We start from the raw sequence: 18,642 nt of genomic DNA on the forward strand, positions 1-18,642 counted from the left end.
ACACACACACACACACACACACACACACACCATTACCACAAAATATTTATAAAATGTCAAAACAGTGACATTTTTCAATTCACTTGTATAATAAAATGATTTTGAAAAAGAACTATACCTATTTTCTAGATAAAGGCTCATTAGCAATAAAACGAACTTCTGGGGCATGAGTTACATCCCTGCAATTGTGCAGCAAAAGACTCTTCCCTCCAAACAGGATGCACTGAGTATTTAACACATTAATTATCATCCTTCATCAAGCATAAAACTAACAGTCAGGAAATACAGCTGCGGTGGCACAATTATCAACACACTTCGAATACACCCCGCAGCAAAGAAAACAAATGGGTCGCTTTTCATTAACCGAGCCTGGCAAACCTCTCCAAAGACAATGTTTTCTTTCTAGCCAGAGACCCAAAAGGCATGTAAGGGACTATTCACTTAGGTAAATCCAGAGAACAAATAAATCATGAAAATATCTATTTAAATGTCAAAGTATCCATTATGGAAATACAGTGCCCTTCAGAAGAAAATTACATACATTAAAAGGTGACTTGATCAAATCAAAATCTAACTATAAGGCCTGTGTTTAAAAAATATGTTAGTGCAAGGGAGTTGGTAAGTCAGGTAATGTCCTCAGGCTTGGTGGCGATACAGAAGGTACTGATGGTTTTCATTTTCACATTTCATGGCACACAATAGGAAAAGCACGGACCTCTGTTATGCAACGATGGGCTGTGGAATAACAGGATTCTATTATACAGGTTTGAATCCATATAAAAATAATTAGCCATTAGCTTGAGAGTCTACATGAATAGCATTCAAGAGAGGTAATAAAAGCATAGTTTATTTGGTTAGTTTCTGGACACTTAACATTCTTGATATTACCATAATCATATTACACCTTAACAGATGTATTACTGCTACTGAGTTTGTATTACAAGTAAACCATAAACTGGTACTTAACCCATAACTTAAGGAAGGCTCTGGGGATGTGAAAGGCAATGGAGAGTCATCTGCCCAAAATATTTGCAATTATGTCCTGAACCACTGCCATCAAACTTTCACTAAATTCCCTGCCCAGAAGTCCTCTAACATAATCAGCTTGATCCTCTCAGCAGAATTAAATATCGTGGCAAAAATTCAGGAGCCATATTTCCCTCTGCACAGGAGGCCAGGGGAACACAGAAGGATTCTTCCATTCTTGTGGCACAAATTCAATCTCGTATCGCACTTCATATGCAATTAACTCACACCTGAGCTTCTTTTAAGTCGTATTTGGGGTAGGCATCCCTTTATCGTCTACCTGGCTGATTTGTGTTATGTACAACTGTCTTTCAAAAGACAACCTCTGAAGTTGTATGTGGCATAAAATAAAATCTGATGCACATTCATGCCCTCTCTGCTTTATCAGAATAATCCATAGGATTCTGCTCAGGCCTGTGTAAGAAATATGAATAGGATGAGTTGTACTAATTTTAATCAATCTAAAGCTCTCAATTAAATCCATCTTATCTAGTGTGTCATTTAAGGCTGCTGGCTCCTTATTGATTTTCTGTCTGAAGATCTAGCCATTGACGTCAATGTGGTGTTAAAACCCCCTCCTATGACTGCATTGCTGTTGACCTCTCCCTTTATGTCCATCAGGATTTGCTTTATGTATTTTGTGCTCCTATGCTAGGTGCATAAATGTTTACAAGGATTATATCCTCTTGTTGGATTGCTCCCTTTGTCATTATGTAGTGTCCTTCTTTGTCTCTTATTATGGTCTTTGTTTCAAAGTCTGTTTTGGTCGGATAAAGAAATTGCTACCCAACTTTTTATATTCATTTCCATTTGCAGAAAAGATCTTCTTCTGCCCTTTTACTTTTAGTCTGTGTGAGTCTTTTGTGCTGAGGTGGGTCTTTTGTAGACATCATATGTAAGGGTCTTCGTTTCCTATCCATTCAGCCACCCCATGTCTTTTGATTTAAGCCATTTCCATGTAAAGTGTTATTGATAGGTATGTATTTATTGTCACTTTATTCTTTATAACTATGCTCCTCTCTTTTCTTTTTCTGATTTTAATCAATAGGCCTTGGTCGGGATAACTGCTTCAGTCCTTACTCACAGGGGCAACACTGCGATGTGCTGAGGAAGGCTGTGTGAAAAATGAAAGGTCCCTCTCCTCAAGTGCTCATCAACCAGCTGACGGAAGAAAAGGCACATTCTGAATCCATTCATGCAGCCTGTTAGTGAGCGAGCGACCCGCTGACAAAGGGATTGTGAGGAGCCAACCCGATGGCCAGGGGTCCTGTCTGGTGTCAGGTCAGGTACATCACAAGGTGAGTAGACCTTGGGTTCCTCTTGGGACTTTCCTTTAAAAGGCCAGGGACTTAAAGGGTTTCTGCCTTAGTATTTTTGTAGATGCAATGACATTTACAAAAATCTTAAATCAAAGATGTGTTTAATGGGGAAAAATAGCTTTTTAATGTTTGTTAATAAGAAAGATGATGAGACACAAATTGCCTGAAAGATCGGAAAGAAGGTAATGTCACGGTGAACTTGAACTAGTTCTTTCCTGGTACTTTCTTTCTAAGGATAAGACCTGGCAGCCCAGCGTTCGCTCACCATTCTTCAAATCTGCGCGGAACCCAAATCATTTTCTGATCTTGCCAGGCACCCACCCTCAGCAACCACTAAGAGAGCAAAACGATGCCACATTCAGCTGCGAAACTGGGAACCAGACATGTGCACGTATCCCTCTTGAGTTGAGAAGTCATTGTGTTTGATGTTGCTTTTTCAATTAGAGAATATTACTACAGTCTGATGATAAAATCCACTTCTACACTGGATGGTACTCACAGAATAAAATGTTATTTGCCAGAAGTAAGGGAGAAAAAATACTTTCTCAAGTGAGCATTTCTGAATTTAATAATTAAAAACTAACAGTGTACTAGACTTGTACACGCTTCCCTTTAGCCATGTCTAACTAGCATTTGGAAGGAGCAGGATCCAGCCTCAGGCTGGAGTTCACCACAATTCATCTCCTAGTAACATGTACCCCCGCAAGGTTCAATCTGTGTATTTGGATTGTTCTGGCTTTGAATACTGATGCAGTAAAAAGACTCCACTGGGGGCCCTGGCTGGGTGTCTCAGTCGGTTGAAGCATAAGCCCATATACCAAAAGGTTGTAGGTTCAATTCTTGGTTAAGGTACATACCTAGGTTGAGGTTTGATCCCTGGTTGGGGCACATATAGGCAGTAACTGATGCATTTTTTTTCTCTCTCTCTCTCTTTCTCCTCTCTCTCTCCCCTTTCCTCTCTCTCAAATCAAAAAACGTATCCTTGGATGAGGATTTTTTTTTAAAGTCTCTGCTGGGGGCATAATTCTCACTTTGCTTTTGGGGTCTGTTAGGATAAAGAGGCTTGCTGCAATGGGGACGCTGTGATACAAACCATACTTTTCATAGGAGTTTCTAATGGCCTCTCTAGCTTTCATACCTTCAATGTAGTGAATTCATATGGCTGATAACCTCTGAAGCTCTCGTGGATGGCTGCCATAGTGTGAGAGGTTTTCTCCCAAAAATGAAGCAGAGTGGTCTGTAAAGAAAGACAGTAAAACTATTAAAGTTTTGAATGCCCAGTTCTAGTCATGGGCCCCAGAGAAATGTGCCACCTGTGGCTGTCAAGGTCCTCCAATACATATTCTAACCCTTTCCCATTATGGCCCCACTTAGACCCTGTATTTCAGCCAAACTCAGTGCCCGCCTGTTCCCCTAAACACACTGACGCTGGTGGCTTATGTGCTCTGCCACCCGGGACATTCTCCTCTCCATTCTCTTTGTACTTATTCCAGATCCACCCTCCAAACCCCAGCACTATCCGTTAACTATACTTTTCTGATCCCTCAACTGATTCCATTTCTCCCTCTTCAAACACCGGTCAGATTTTATAGAACTTATTTTACTGAGCATACCCTGTGCTGTCCTCGAGGTATAGAAAATGTAGTCAGATTTTACTCTCTCCCTTCCTTCCTAAATCTTTGGGGACTGAGAATCTGGTCTTATTATTTCTTATATTCCCAATAACACTAGAGTGTGGCCTCCCACACTCGGTTGGTGCTCATGGTACTGTTGATGGGCACACAGCGCTAACCCGAGGTTAGTGGGAGGCAACCAAGGGCATGAAATGATGACAGCCTGAGGGGTAAGCGACCGTGCCATGAGAAGTACAGGCTCAGTGCTGGGTTCACAGGAGGCTTTCTGAAGGACATGACACAGTCCAGTACATCACACAGAGTGGGACTTGAAGGGCACCAATGGAGGGGGGCAGGACACTCAGGTGGGAATTACCGCCTATGCCAAGGCAGGGAAGTGGGGAATTATGTTGCTTGTACAGGGAATAGCCAATATTTGGTTGGATTAAACTGCAGTCTACTAGAAGGGAGAGATGTAGGAAGTAAATTATGAGAAAGGCATTCAGAACTTCATAATGCCCAAACCATACTTGTAGCTCAAATATCGTCTTTCTGTTTTCTAAACCTCATAACATTCTTGGTTCACTGTAACAGACATCACTTTGTTACCTGGTATGTTGCTAGCATATGAGACAAGAGATTGCATCTGCTCGCTCCGAGAAGATCCACTTTTTGACACACGTCCATCTTCAATTTGTCAAAGCTTTTTTTGGCAAGACGTACTTGTGCTTGTACCTGTGAGAGTAAAAGGAACCACTTTGAACTAATCAAACTCTTAAGTAGCTAAAATTTCCCCATTAGAAAAGACAAATAGTGGGCTTATCTCTTTCATATAAGAAAACACCTTTGAAAATTCCAGCAGGCAAGAAGATCCTACAATACCCATTCTTTGCCTCCAAAGGACCAGAACGACAGTACTGGATATTATGATTGCATAGCAAAATCACCATCCTAATTATATTTTTCATTCGATTATTAAAAATCCTCTCCTCTCAAGCCATTCTCAAACTGACCACAGTAGGGGAAAGTCCAGAAACACCCAGGGTAGCCTGGGAGGGAACCTTTGCCCCATTGGATTCCTAAAGATCTTTGAAGCTGGCTTCCCTGAATGTTAACATCTTATATAACATGCTACATTTGTTTTTTAAAAAAGAAATTAATATTGATACAATCCTATTAACAACAGACATTATTTTTTTTTAACCAACTTATGTCCTTTTTTGTTCCAAAATCCAATTTAGGCTGCTGCAAAGGGGAATTGTGATACAGACTAAAAAACAATCTCCACTAATAAACTTTTCAAAAATTTTTTAATATCACCCAAAGATATGTTTTATTTAATTTAGAGAGAGAGGAAGGGGGAGAGAAAAAGAGGGAAGGAGAAAGAGAGAAACATCAATGTGAGAAAGACACATCGACCGGCAGCCTCTAGTATGCACCCTGACCTGGGATGGAACCCGCAACATGTTGGTGTGCTCCATGATACTTCAACCAACTGAACCACCTGCCCAGGGTGCAGATCTTTTTAATTGAGTATGTACACAAGGAATCCTCCATCCATCCCTGAGCCATCTAGTAATCCAGGGACAGAGTGAAGGTCAGGAAAAGATTCAGAAATATCTATTCTACATGTTAGCTATAATAATAAAAGCATAATATGCTAATCGACTGAACGGGGGAACAGCAGAACGACCTTCCGGACGACCTTCGGGACGACCTTCTGGACGAAGCTGGGGCTGCGAGGGCCAAGCCCCTTGCAAGAATTTCCTGCATTGGGCCTCTAGTTCCATATGTTATTTGATGACAAAATTGATGGTTTTAAAATGTAATGCAGCTACATTAAGAATGATGACATCAAAATCCCCCTTTCCTCCAATCTGAGGCATCACTGCATATTTTAACCAGGGAAAGACAGCCAGATATTAATTTATCTCAGCTAATTCATGCAGAGGCAGTTACCAGGTAGGAAACTGAAAGCTGGGCGTAATAATAGCTCTTTCTCACAGGACAGATCCTGGGGGCAAGGACAATGTCTACCTCCATCACCATTATATGATCAACATCTGGCCACCTGGTACAAAGTAGGTGCTGAGTACATATTAGGTGACTGAAGGAAGACATTTTCCAGGCCATTTCAAAGGTAAATTAATATTTTTGTGGGATGTGAATTACATTTTTTCCTTTACATTTGCAGAATTGGTTACTCAGAAATATTCTTTTATCCTAGGAGGAAACCTTTCACTTGCTTCTGACACAAAGCTCAGGAATTACAATGCTTTGAAATGTGCCCTAATTGAGTGGTGTTTGAATTTCTGTAAAGTAATGTTAGAAACCTAGAAGAAGACTTCAACACTTGACCCAGTGAATTCTGAAAGGCCATATGCTTTGTGTGTCAACAATGATTATTAAAATACTTAATGCACTGCTGAGTTCCCAAATGGTGAGCCCTTTCCCTGCCAAACAAAGAGGATGTTGCACTGTGGGGCATTTTGATTATGGTCAAGTTCATTTATAATTTTGTGCTCCATGCCTGCTCTCTGAAACACGTTTCCTGTCTGCAGCCCGAGGACAGAGCACCAAGGACACAGGCAGGCCCAGGCCACCTTTGCGACTCTAATTTCATATGCCTCCACATGCACTTAAGTGAAAACTGTTTTGCTTATTATTCCTTTCAATCCCAGATAAATTACATTCGATTACATAAACATCTTGTGGAGCTCCTCTGTTTTTCAAGGTCCTTTAAAATGTCTTCAGTCAAATAAATGTCCCCTTTGTTTATTTCTTAATTTTATTTCTGTTGCTCCACCTTCCTCCTCTGATTCTCCAAGTTCCAGGAAATGATCGCGCATATTAGGCCCTCTTTACGACCCTGCTTTCCCCAGGCTGCAGAAATGCAATTCACCAGATAAAGGAGCAATGTCTCAAAACGACAGGGCCCTCCTCTGTACTTATTCCTCCTAACCTGAAATTCTACCTCGTAGCCGCAGCTTGAACTATGGTGAAGCCAAAGCAATTCATCCTCTTGGTTCAATCTGGCTTCCCTGGCCAGTGAGAAAAGTCTTCTTCATATTACTCGACAACCAAATAATTTGAGAGCAGTTTTGTATTTTTTGTGTTTTCTTTCCTTGATAAATGAAATAAAGAAAAACTGCAATCTTACGTTTATTACATTTTCTTCCAGGAAAAGGCTCTGTCTTCCTCCCTCAAACCATTCATTCAAATACTGATTCTCTACATGCGGGTAGCAATGAGTAAAATGGAGGTGGTCTCTGTCCTCACAGAACTGAAAGTTCAGTGGGCATTTTCACACCGGTGAGGGCATAACAACAAACTGAGTGAGGTGCTCAGAAGGAAAGCCACACAGTCCCACGCAAGAATGATTTACCAAGGAATCTGACTGAGAAGACATTCTCCAAAGAAGCAGTGCATAAGCTCCCTTCTGAAGGACTGAGCATGATTAACTGAGCAAGGAGAGAGAGAGTACTTTAGCAGAGAGAGAGAAGCATGTGCAAAGGCCCTGGGGTGGAGGGCAAGACGGCAGGTCACAGAAGGCCAGTGTAGTTGGATTGCTGAGAGAAAGCAGAAGGGTGGTATGAGATGAGACAAGAGAGGTGGGTTGGGGCACATTCTGGAACAGGGTCTTGTAGACATGCTCAGGATTTTAGGTTTTATTTTAGAAGCAGTGGAAAAACACTGGAAGCCTTTAAGCCTGGAAGGCAGAGGATCTTATTTTCAGTTAGAAATGATCACTCACTGTGGTGTGGGGATATAATCTCAACCCATTTATACAAACATGCCATGCAACCTTTATTCAGATGCTCACTTTTAGACAATGAAAACAATCCAGGTTTCCTCCCTACTCTGCTCCTCAGAACTCAGGTCTGGAACATGTTTTCTGGCCGTGAGTGCAAAAGTCACCTAGGACAGTGGAGCACACCAATGCCTCAGGGTGATTTTCTAGGAATGTATAAAACACTGTAGTGGATGGATACCTTAGTCAAATAATTCTCTCAGAAATGAGTCAGGAGAAGTGGGGCCCACACCGCGGACCACTCTCTTTTGAGTTTCCAGAGAAGAGAGTTTTCACTCTGCTTTATTTCACTTAATCACGTGTTCCAAGTTGGGTGAGGAGAGGAAAAAGAGTAAACATTTAAAGCGAGCAATGTTTCACCACTGCTTCATTTTTATAGAGGAGAAAACTCAGGTACAAAATGATTTGCCTAAAACCAGATAGCAGTTAAGTAGAAAGGTCAGGATCTGGCCCAGGTTGGTTGTTGTCTCCTCTTGTCTAAAATATACATTCCCCACCAAAACCCTGCCTGCCTGTGGCCCATCCGCCTCCTCTCCCACATCCCTCCGCGGGCACCATACGCTCTGGGCACACTGAGCTGCCATTCTCCAGCCAAACCATAGCAAACCCACCTCTGCATTGTTGCACATTTCCTCTGCCTGGAAAGACCTCCCTTTGTTGTCTACGTGGTAACTCTTACTCACCTTTAAAGTTTCCACTCAAAGGTTTTCTCTTCCGCGAACCTTTTTCTGTCATGCTCCTCAGCTGGGTTAGCATCTCTTCCTCTCTGCAGTCCATGCACGTGGCCATCACCCTTCTGACACAAACTATCCTCAGTGCTACCAGCTCCCATGTCTGCCCAGCTGCCCTCGACTATAAGCTGCATGAGGGTGAACGCTCACTATTCAATTTCACCAAGGCCAAGGCTGCCTGCCTCCAGGTAGCGGGTATGCAAAACACTGAATGAAGAAGGAGAGGGTACCAGAAGAGGGACCACCGAGGCCGTAACTCTGCTCTTGGACAGAGCACAGCGTGCTGTGTGCCCAACGGCCGTCAGACCTTCCCAGACACTGTCTCCCTCTTCCTCACCAACACCACCACCACTGACCGAGTAGGTGTGCCACGTATATGCACAGACCCTCATTTGATGCTCACAACACTCCCACACCACACTTTTGTTTCTGTTTCACAGAGAAGGAAACCGGGCTTCAGAACCATTAGGTAACTTGCCCAAGCTAACTTGACTGGCAGGGGAGGGGCAGGATGTGAAAGTCCACCCACATTTCACTGACTCGTTCTGCTTTCCCAGTTGTAGCAAATGTCAAACTGGTAAGATTGACTGTGTACTACCCCAAATGGGGGCGTGTCAGGGGTTGCCTACTACTCTTCTTCATGACGTAAAAATATTTCTAATATGTTAAATTTGTGATTCTGGCTTCTTGTTTTAAAATACAATATACGACTCACTAGGCAATAATGCATCCATTCATGTAAAATCCGAGTTCAAGGTCTTCTGTTTTCAAGCCCTTGGCAAGTTGAAATAAGTACTGTTAAAATTATTCATAACCATGTACTTTATAATACGCAGGTACACTTCAGATTAAGTTAGCTAGCTACCGCACTTCCCCAGCATTCTTAATGTTTGCTCAGCTGGTAAATTATTTTTTTCTGTTAACGTAAGGCAATTCTGTCAGAAAATTTAACCGACTGGGTTCACTTCCTCTTTAGGTCATTAGTGGAAATATTAACTAGGGTCACAAGACCAAGCCCAGGACACCCAGCTTTATCAATTTCTCTCTAATCTGAGAAGCACACATTTCAGGAAAGTGTCCAAGATGACAATACTATCATTTTATCCCATTGGTATTTCTTCTATTTTATTGTGGTTTTAAAAAGGTGTCATTCCTTTTGTTATTACTCTTTTTGATCATTTATTCATATCTATGGGACACGTGCAAGGCTGGTGAATTTGCTTATGTCTCTTGGCTGCCTAATCTATGCCTGTGTAGGCTTTATATTACAGTATATTTTTATTATGCTTATCAATGGCCATTCAGTGTAAGTAGTCTAACTCACATGCACAAACCAACTCATAAGTTAACAGGTGAACTGATTTGCTGAAAATTATCCTGTTTGTGGAGTTGTGTTGATTTATTCTGCAGTGGGTCCTGAATAGACTGAGTGGGGGAAAAGATCAGGCCTTTCCCTGTACGGATCCATGTTGCTGACCTGGAGTTGTACAGCGTGGCGGAGCTGGGAGTTAGGAAGTATCTGAAAAGACTGATGCCAGAACAACACCTTCACCAGTTGCCCAGAACATCCAGAGTAAATCCGGAGTCTGTAATCTGTGCACACACCCTTCGGGATCTGGCCCTGGCCCGCTTCTCTACTTTCATCCTTGGCTTCTTTCTCTCTCTCATTCTTCTCTCCAGCAAATCTTCCAACTCACTCTTTTCTCTCAGTGCAATCTCCCGACTCATCAAGGAGTTTTATCCTTTTCCTTTTCACATGTTGTTCCCATTGATGTCCTTATTCTCCTTTGTTGGCCCTTCAAAATTCACCTTGTGCCTGCTCTTCTAGGAAGCACATTTCAGTCCTGCTGGTAGCTCAGTTGGTTAGAGCATCCTCCTGATATGCCAAGGTTGTGGGTTCATTCCCCAGTAAGGGCACATATAAGAAACAACCAATGAATGCATAAATAAGTGGAACAGTAAAATTGATTATTCATTTTCTCTCTCCTCTCTCTCTTTCCTCTCTTCTCTCTCTCTCTCTCTCTCTCTCTCTCTCTCTCTGTCTCCGCCCCCTCCGCCCCCCAATAAATAAATAAAGCACGTTTCAATCCTCAAATCTGACTTTCAGATGTTCCTCCTTTGGGCGCCTATAGCACTTTATCATATGCCCTTATTATCTCATGTGACACTTATCACATTGCATGTTCACTTACTTTAATTGACTTCTGCATTCTCCAGGCAGATTTAGGTAACAAATCTCCTCTTGTCTAAAACATAACCCCACACCCAAACTGATAGTGGGAGCTAAAAATGCTAGCCAAATAAAAAGCTTTTAACCTGGCACATAGTAACAGACAGCATCACAAGTGTCGGGTCTGTAGCCCCCACTTTTAGTCTGGTGACTGACATTCTGTTCCTTGGGGTGGTCTCTTCTTCTTTTTAGAAGACACTGCCACAGTAATTGTATGCCAACTGTATGCCAAGGAAGCCGGCCCAGCTCCTTCAATTTCCCATTAGTCTGAGTCTTTCAAACATGGTCTGTGTTGAGATTCCATATATTTCTATAGCATTGCTTTGCTCTTGCCTGCTGAAAATCACTTCATTCCAATTTGCTCTAATAGGCTGATCTGGAAAATGTGCATATGTGTTCTCTGCACACACCCAATCTATTCAAGTCTGGTGCCGGTGATGATTCCCTTTGTCATTAGAGGCCTCAGAACATTTCAGATTTTTGGTATGATGAGCAAGTGTTCTTGTGGCTGAGGCTGCTCGCTGTCCATTAAGATTCATTGGCCTTTCTGTATTTTTCAGACTCCCCTGAAAATAGGTGTGGCTACTGGACAAAGTTCTCTCCAGTGGAACGTGAGCACAAGTAACACGCAGCATTTGCAGGCTTGGCCCATAAAGCCTTTCACACAGGCTTCGGCAAGCCCTGTTTCCTTTGGGGACGACTGGGATGTCCACAGCTCGGAACACCGGGAGGCAGAGTTAAGGATTGCAAAGATGCTGTCAGCCCGGGTCTCTGAATGACATCTTGGAGGAGAGCCATTCCACCAACCTGAACATCTGCCCAGGACTATTTCATGAGAAGAAACAAAATAAAGCAAAACTTCTATTAGTTTAAGCCATGGAATGATGGAATTTTGAGTGTCTCTCTGTACCACAGCCTAACTTAGACCATTCTCCCTAATATAGGGATGGCTTAAAGAAGAGGCTAGTTAAATGACAAGATACTCGATATAATGTTGGAAGAAGGTTCAAGTCTAACAGTGCCGTAGACAACTGTTCAGCTATCCAAACATCTACTTCCATTACTACTTTGATCATTAACAAGAATGGCATCAATAATATCTAATGATTACTAACATGTTCAGAAATTCACTTTAATGCTACTGAATTTTTAAAGAAATGTTGTACAGAAGCAAGGCATGTTGGGGTGAAAACAGTGAAACTGCTGGAAAATTCTTTGGCATTTGATCCTTAGAATTAGAAGTCCTAGCTGACTCTGGGGAACTTCTAGTGCTCTCAGACCAAGTTCCCCAAACTAGCTTCCAAATGTGAATAATACTTTCCTTGAAAAAGGAGAAAGTTATTTTTTATATTTTTACATAGAAGAAACTTCTTGATATTTAGGGCTGAAAATATATGCTTGAAATGGTGAAGAAAGTAGAAAGTTGGATATGTACATAAACAGAAAAAGCACCTCTTATTACAATGGTCCTTTTCTTTTTAAAGTGCTTCTAAATAATTGTCACTAAGAATCATTTTAGTCTGTGCTTTCTTTCATATATGCTCTGTGCCTCTATTCCCCTCTTTCTCTCCTTAAACTACTTAGTTTCAGTTATTTTAAAAAACTGTTTAACGAGGTAATAACTTACAATAAAGTACATTAAAATTAGCTCCATAACATTAAAATATGTATGTGTAAAATATGTACAATAATCACCCAAATCAATATGTAGAACATTTTCAGTACTCCAACAGACTCTTTTGTGTTCCACTCCCGGTCATACAAGTATCTCCTCAAAAACAGAACCAATACTCAGTATTCTGACCTCAATCCCCATAGATTACAGTTGGCTGATTATGAATCTCATGTAAAGGAAATCATATGCTATATACTCTGTGATGACTGATTTCTTTCAACACCATGCTCTTGAGATTCAGCCATATTATTGCAATGTAGTAATAGGGAATTCTTTTTCATTGCTGTATAGCATCATATTAAATGAACTATAACACAATTAATTTATCAATACAACTGTTGATGGGTATTTGGTTTGGTTTCACTTTGTGTCTCTTCTGAATAACACTGCTATGAACATTCTTATACATGAGTTTTATATGAACACTCATTACCCTTGGGTATAGGCCCAGAAGTACATTATTTTTAGTAGATAATGCCAGTTTTCTAAAGTAGTTCCATCAGTTTACGCTCCTACCAGCAATGTAATTTCAGTTGCTCCATATTCTCACTAACATTTGTGATTGTCAGTCCGTTTAATTTTAGCTATTTGGTTAAATTTGATTTTCAGTCCTTAGTTAAGAAATGTAACCCCAATAAATTCAATAAAAAACATTAAAAAAATAAATGTAAGGCATTACTAGCATTCCCATTACCTTAGAGGTAAAAAGAACACAACCCAAATGCAAACCAAATATAAATATACTTAAAACTACCTAGAAGATGAGCTGAATGTTAAATTACCTAATGCTCTCATTGGGACTTACATGAAGGTCCTGTATTTAGCCCAATGCAGGTCAATTATGCCTCGGTAGGGTGGGGGGTGAGGGTCACATGAGATAGAAACATTTAACTGATGAATAAGGCATGGTCCCCACTCTCAGAGAAATTTCAAATTGCCAGGAAGATGAGATACGGGCAAAAATAATAGAAAATAACACAGTACTTGAAAAACACCCTAAGAATGAACCAAAACAGGATAGGATTTACAGACATTTATTTTTCTGTGTATTATCACTAACACAGAAAATTACTTCTTAGATTCCCTTAAGATGTTTATCTTACTGATGAAATAAAAACAGCGAGTTAATCTGCCAGCATCTTCTACATCAATGGGCTTTCAACGTCCACAGCAAGATCCGGATCACTGTGCCTCCTGAACTGGTAAACGTGTGGCCAGCCGTGCTGGACGCAAGTGCTTAGAAACGCCCTGCCGTGCTTGCTGTCCTATGGGTAACACTCAGCTCACCCTGTTTCTATAGAATAATGTGGGGCTCTACACTGTGGCCATGCATCAAGGCCATCTCCAGGCTCCGAGAGGAGAGCAGGAAGGGCGGGCGCGCTGCCCTTGGCCGCAGCTGTACTTGTTTTCTATTAGGTGAAACGTGCTCAACAGCGAAGGGGTTCCGCTCTTTACTCTGCAATAATAGCTGAATTCATATCATGGCTTGTTTTGTTAAGAGGGGAAATAGAGCAGAAAAAAAAAGGAAATTTGCTTTAATCATGCTCCTTAGGGAATGTATCACAATATGAAAATCACAAGACAGCTTTCTCTCTTCTTGGGTTGCTCACAAATAATCCCGTGAGAATACATTTAGGTTTGGAGGGAAAGTCATACCTTGAAATAAAACCTAACAGCCTCCTGAGGATTAAATACCTATTGGGTGTTAAATATATACCCGGGAGTGTCCCCTCGGAGAGGTGAGATAGCTATAAACTATCTTTAACATTATTTTTGAACTAAACGTTTTTAAGATATGAAAGAAAGTGAAAAGGAAAAAGATAAAGTATTTTTTTCTTTGGTTAAGAAAATAGTAAAAGTCAGCACAAATCCAAACTTAAGCAATACTATGAGACAGTGGCAACTGATATTTAGAATAAAACTCAATTTTTACCCTGATCTTTTAAGAATGATAACTGAATATATGAATGTGCCTAATGCATAACATGCAGGGTAGAGTTATGGAATTCTAAATCCAATGATCCGTCATCCATCCATTTATTCACTGATCAGTAATGATGCTTATGCAGTGGTTCTCAAAATGTGCTTCCCGTCAGCATCACCTGGGAGCTTCTTAGAAATGTAATTCCTGGGCCCCACACCCCAGATCTGAATCAGAAAGTAGGATAGGGCTCAACAATATGTTTCCACAAGCCCTCCAAGTGATTATATCACATGCTAAGTTTGAGATCAGCCTCCTGGAGTGGAAAGGTTAAGGACATGCTCTTTGAGTCAGAGTAATGTGGGATCAAATATTTGCACTTAGATTTATTGTCTCCGTGACCTGGAATGAGTGCTTTAATCTAAGTCTTAATTTCCAAGTTAGTAAACAGAGACACTGTACCTTGCAGGACTGTTGTTAGGATTAAAGGAGGAAATATATACAGATGAGGTCTATAGTGTATAGATACGTCATGCACCCAATGCTGGGTGCACAGTACGCACTCGGTAATGGACAGCTGTGATTCCCAGGCACGGGGGGCCCTATGTTAGGTGATGCTGTAGGAAACACTGTGTTAATCAGACATGGCTTCTTTCTTCAAGGACCTTAGTCTGGAAGATGAGCTACATTAGCAGGTGAATAATCATGATACAGAGTAGAAAGTGTTAGATGGCAAAGAGCGGTGTATAAAGTGTCCTGAGAGGCTGAAAGCGTGGAGGAAGCAACATATGAATTGGTTTTGAAAGAAACAGGAAGCTTCTGGAGCACCACAGACCAAGGAAGGCACATTCCAGATGAAAGGAACATAGGGAGGAGGGCGGGAATCATGGGATAACAGAGGGGTGAGCATATACTTTATTGTCTCAACAGGGGCCCTTTGCAAGTGAAAAGGGCAGTATTAATAGTTAAGTCAGAGCCCGGGCCTGCGTGGCTCAGTAGTTGAGCATGGACCTATGGACCAGGTGGTCACAATTCGATTCTGGTCAGGGCACATGCCCAGGTTGTGGGTTTGACCCTGGTGGGGGGCGTGCAGGAGGCAGCCAATCAATGATTCTCATCATTGATGTTTCTTTCTCTCTCTCCCTCTCTCTTCCTCTCTGAAATATATATATATATTTATTTTAAATACTAGTAATTAAGTCAGTACAACAGATTTAGAGGAGACCACGCATGGTCCCCCTGGAGAACAGGCTGTGGGGAATGAGTACTGGGAAGAGGGATGGAGAGTGGGCGGGATGTGTGCCCTGAAGGGTCTCCAAGGACAGGTGGCGGGCTCTGTGTTCTAAGTCACGAGGAGCTGCTACAGATCCTGAACAGGGATATGACCACGGTGTGCAGGTACTTGGGAAGATGACTATGGCAGCACCTACAGTGTAGTGTCGGCTGCTACAAGGATGGAAAGGAGAGTATGGGTGCGAGAGATATTTCCCGAAACCAATGAAATATGTCAGACAAAAACAGGGAGAAGTTGAACCCGAAGCGAATATTTCAAGCCTACATAACAAACAAAAGGAGGTCAAGAGAAGTGGCTCAGGGTGTGAGTATCATGAGTGCGCTTCCAGACCTAGGTGTTCAGTTTGATGGGCTCTGTTATATACAACATGTGCCACTGGTATGGGGAAACGTGACAACTAGTTAGAACTGAATTCTTATTTCAGTAAGGATCTCTCCAGATAGAGAAGACAAGCCATTCAATATCTTGATATAATGTACAGGCTATTCTATTTGCATCTCTTTTATTTAATGAGCACCTACAACTGGGCAACAACGAATGTTTGTGTTGTCTTTATATGGCCCAGACTCTGTTTTAAGCACTTTACTGATATTACAGACTGAATCTTCATAAGAATCTTATGAAGCTAATGCAATTAATATTATGATACCCATTTTTCTGATGAAGACACTGAGGCTCAGAGAAGTTAAGAGACCTGCCCAAGATTGTCCTGCTATAAAGCACGGAGCCCCAAGCAGCTCCTGGGGGAGTCTTGCTGCAGAGGCTGAATTCACCATGTTGTCAGGGGGTTCTTATACTCAAGACATCTAACAGAACTTGATGGAGTTTTATTAGCCTAAAACGGTCCTGGGTGTTTTATTATTTACATGAAACACACACGCGCGCGCGCGCACACACACACACAGATTTTGAGGCATTATTTCCAGTTATCTTAGTCAAAACTGTTTTCAGAGATGCAAAATAAACAGAATACTTAATTCTTATACTACTTTTGAGGAATTGGTATTCACATCCAAGAATATAGAAAACAGTCACAGCTCCCTAACATATAATGACACATCTATTTGGTTTCTAAGTCTCATCATTTTCCTCTGGAAATCTCTCCCCTGCTCCCTCCTTTCCCTGCCCGAGCAGCCTGCACAGAGCTGCCAATGTGATCTTCCCCCAAAACCACTCAACCGTGGTCACTTCCTTGCCCAGGAACCTTCACAAAGGCATACTTATGAATGTCAGACACCAAGCCACAGACTTAAGACTCAAACCTGAGCCACTGCCTCACCTTCCAAATGGGAGAGGACCTTTTGGAATCATCTTTATTGCTATTCTTTTCAGTAGTGAGTATGGGGTAAGGATGGGAGTCTGGCAGGGATTTTTGGTAGATGTTCAGGGATTATAAATACAGGAGAGTGGGGGTGGCTGGGCCTTTAGAACCATCTGGGGGGTGAGAAGATGTTTTTAATGTGGGAATTACCACAGCTGCTGGCAATCTAAGAGGTGCCAGGGCAGGGAAGGCTGAGAGAGAGAGAGAGCGAGAGAGAGAAAGAGATATCTAGGCTGTGGCTTCCCAGGGCATGGAAGAAGGCAGCATTCAGGGCAGCACTCAAGGGAATCAGACTATGGTTTTGGCAGGAACATCCCCTGCATTCCATCTCTCAGTGATGCAAGGAAGAGGGCAAGACTCCCCCAGAGAGGCCACGGGACTGGGCGGAACTCTTAGACGGCAGACGCAGAGGCCACGCTTCCCAGGGAACCAGCCTTGAGAAACAGGGAGAGGAGAGAACTCAAACAGAAACCGAGATGGGAAGTCTTCATCTGCCTTAGATGCCACCCCCCTGAGCTTTGCCACACCCAGTGCTCATCGCAATCACTGTACTTGCGTTTCAAGCATTTGCTTCGATATCTATCTCCCCACTACACACTGAGCCGCCCCCTCTCCCCGCCTCCCCAGAGCTGGGATCGGCAGTATTTGACTATATCCCCAACCCTTAGCCTAGGCCTGGCACAAAGCAGATGCCCTGATGAAAATGCCTGTGAATGAACGAATGAATAAATGAATGAAAAGAGGGTGGAGCTTTGATCAACTGGACTCATTATACTAGAAGAAGGCTTATAATTCACCTAGTTCAATCCTATTGTTTTACAGATACTGTGAGACCCAGGGAGGTTACAGGGCTTGCTAAGGCCCATGGTAGGGGTGGGGTGGAGGTGGGGGTTAGCGCTAGAGTAGGGCTGGGAACCCAGAACCCAGGGGCCATCCTTTCTCGTCTTCGCCCTGCTAGGAGCATGGAGTCAGCCCCGCAGTCATTCTAAGGTTTGTTGGCTGGTGTTGGGAATGCAGAGCACATTTTCCCATGGAGACAGGTTTTTTCTTCTTCTTTTTTTTTAAATGGTGGTTCGGTTCCCAGGCCAGGCCACAAAAGCCTATTTACCCCATAGCTGAGCTCAACTATAAACCCAGCGGTAGCTCTGAGGCCTCATGAACCCCTAGCTCTGAGCCCGCAGTCTGGGGGGCAGGTGGGCAGCTGGCTCTGCAGGAGGGAGGGCAGAACTCCCAGGAGCAGACCAGGAGTGCGGGGTGGGGGCTGGGCAAGGGGCCCGGGAGGCAGCTGCAGGAGGCTAGGCAGCCTCTGAATGCCTTGGTGGTTCTTAAGTGGATTGTTTGTAAGTCGGGAACTGTCTGTACTTAGAAAGGCGGATTTCAAGAGGTAGTCGGGATCCTATTTCACTTGAAGGCCCACGGTAATGAGGGTTCTTTATTCATAATGAAGTAGCCACTAATTGGAGGGCCAGGCTCAGGAGGCCTGCTGGAATTTTGTGCTCCTGGACCAGAATCGAGTCATATTATGCAGTAACTTGGCAACACCTGACTTCTGCATAAAATTCATATAAAAATCCACCACGAAGGGCCTGTCTGACATTCACTGTGTTTATTAGTAATAATGATAATAACAGGGTGGCTTAGACACAGCATTAAGCTCAGAAAGTAAATGAATTCTCCGTTTCCTCAAGTACCCCCCCCCCC

The 18,642-nt window shown here is 42.4% G+C and overlaps 1 protein-coding gene across 7 annotated transcripts in view; it reads right to left on the minus strand.

The window, feature by feature from the left end:
- Window positions 1-18,642, minus strand: part of ICA1 (islet cell autoantigen 1) — a 98,048-nt gene that overhangs the window by 30,275 nt on the left and 49,131 nt on the right. For all 7 annotated transcript variants that reach the window (XM_015558327.1, XM_006779252.2, XM_015558323.1 and 4 more), the window contains 2 exons: window positions 4,568-4,693; window positions 3,484-3,582 (listed from right to left, as the gene is read on the minus strand). In XM_015558327.1, coding sequence (XP_015413813.1) covers window positions 3,484-3,582; window positions 4,568-4,693 — 225 coding nt within the window. The remainder of the gene's footprint in view (window positions 1-3,483; window positions 3,583-4,567; window positions 4,694-18,642) is intronic.

The sequence above is a fragment of the Myotis davidii genome, unplaced genomic scaffold (genome assembly GCF_000327345.1).
Source record: "Myotis davidii unplaced genomic scaffold, ASM32734v1 scaffold187, whole genome shotgun sequence".
Taxonomy (NCBI): Eukaryota; Metazoa; Chordata; class Mammalia; order Chiroptera; family Vespertilionidae; genus Myotis; species Myotis davidii.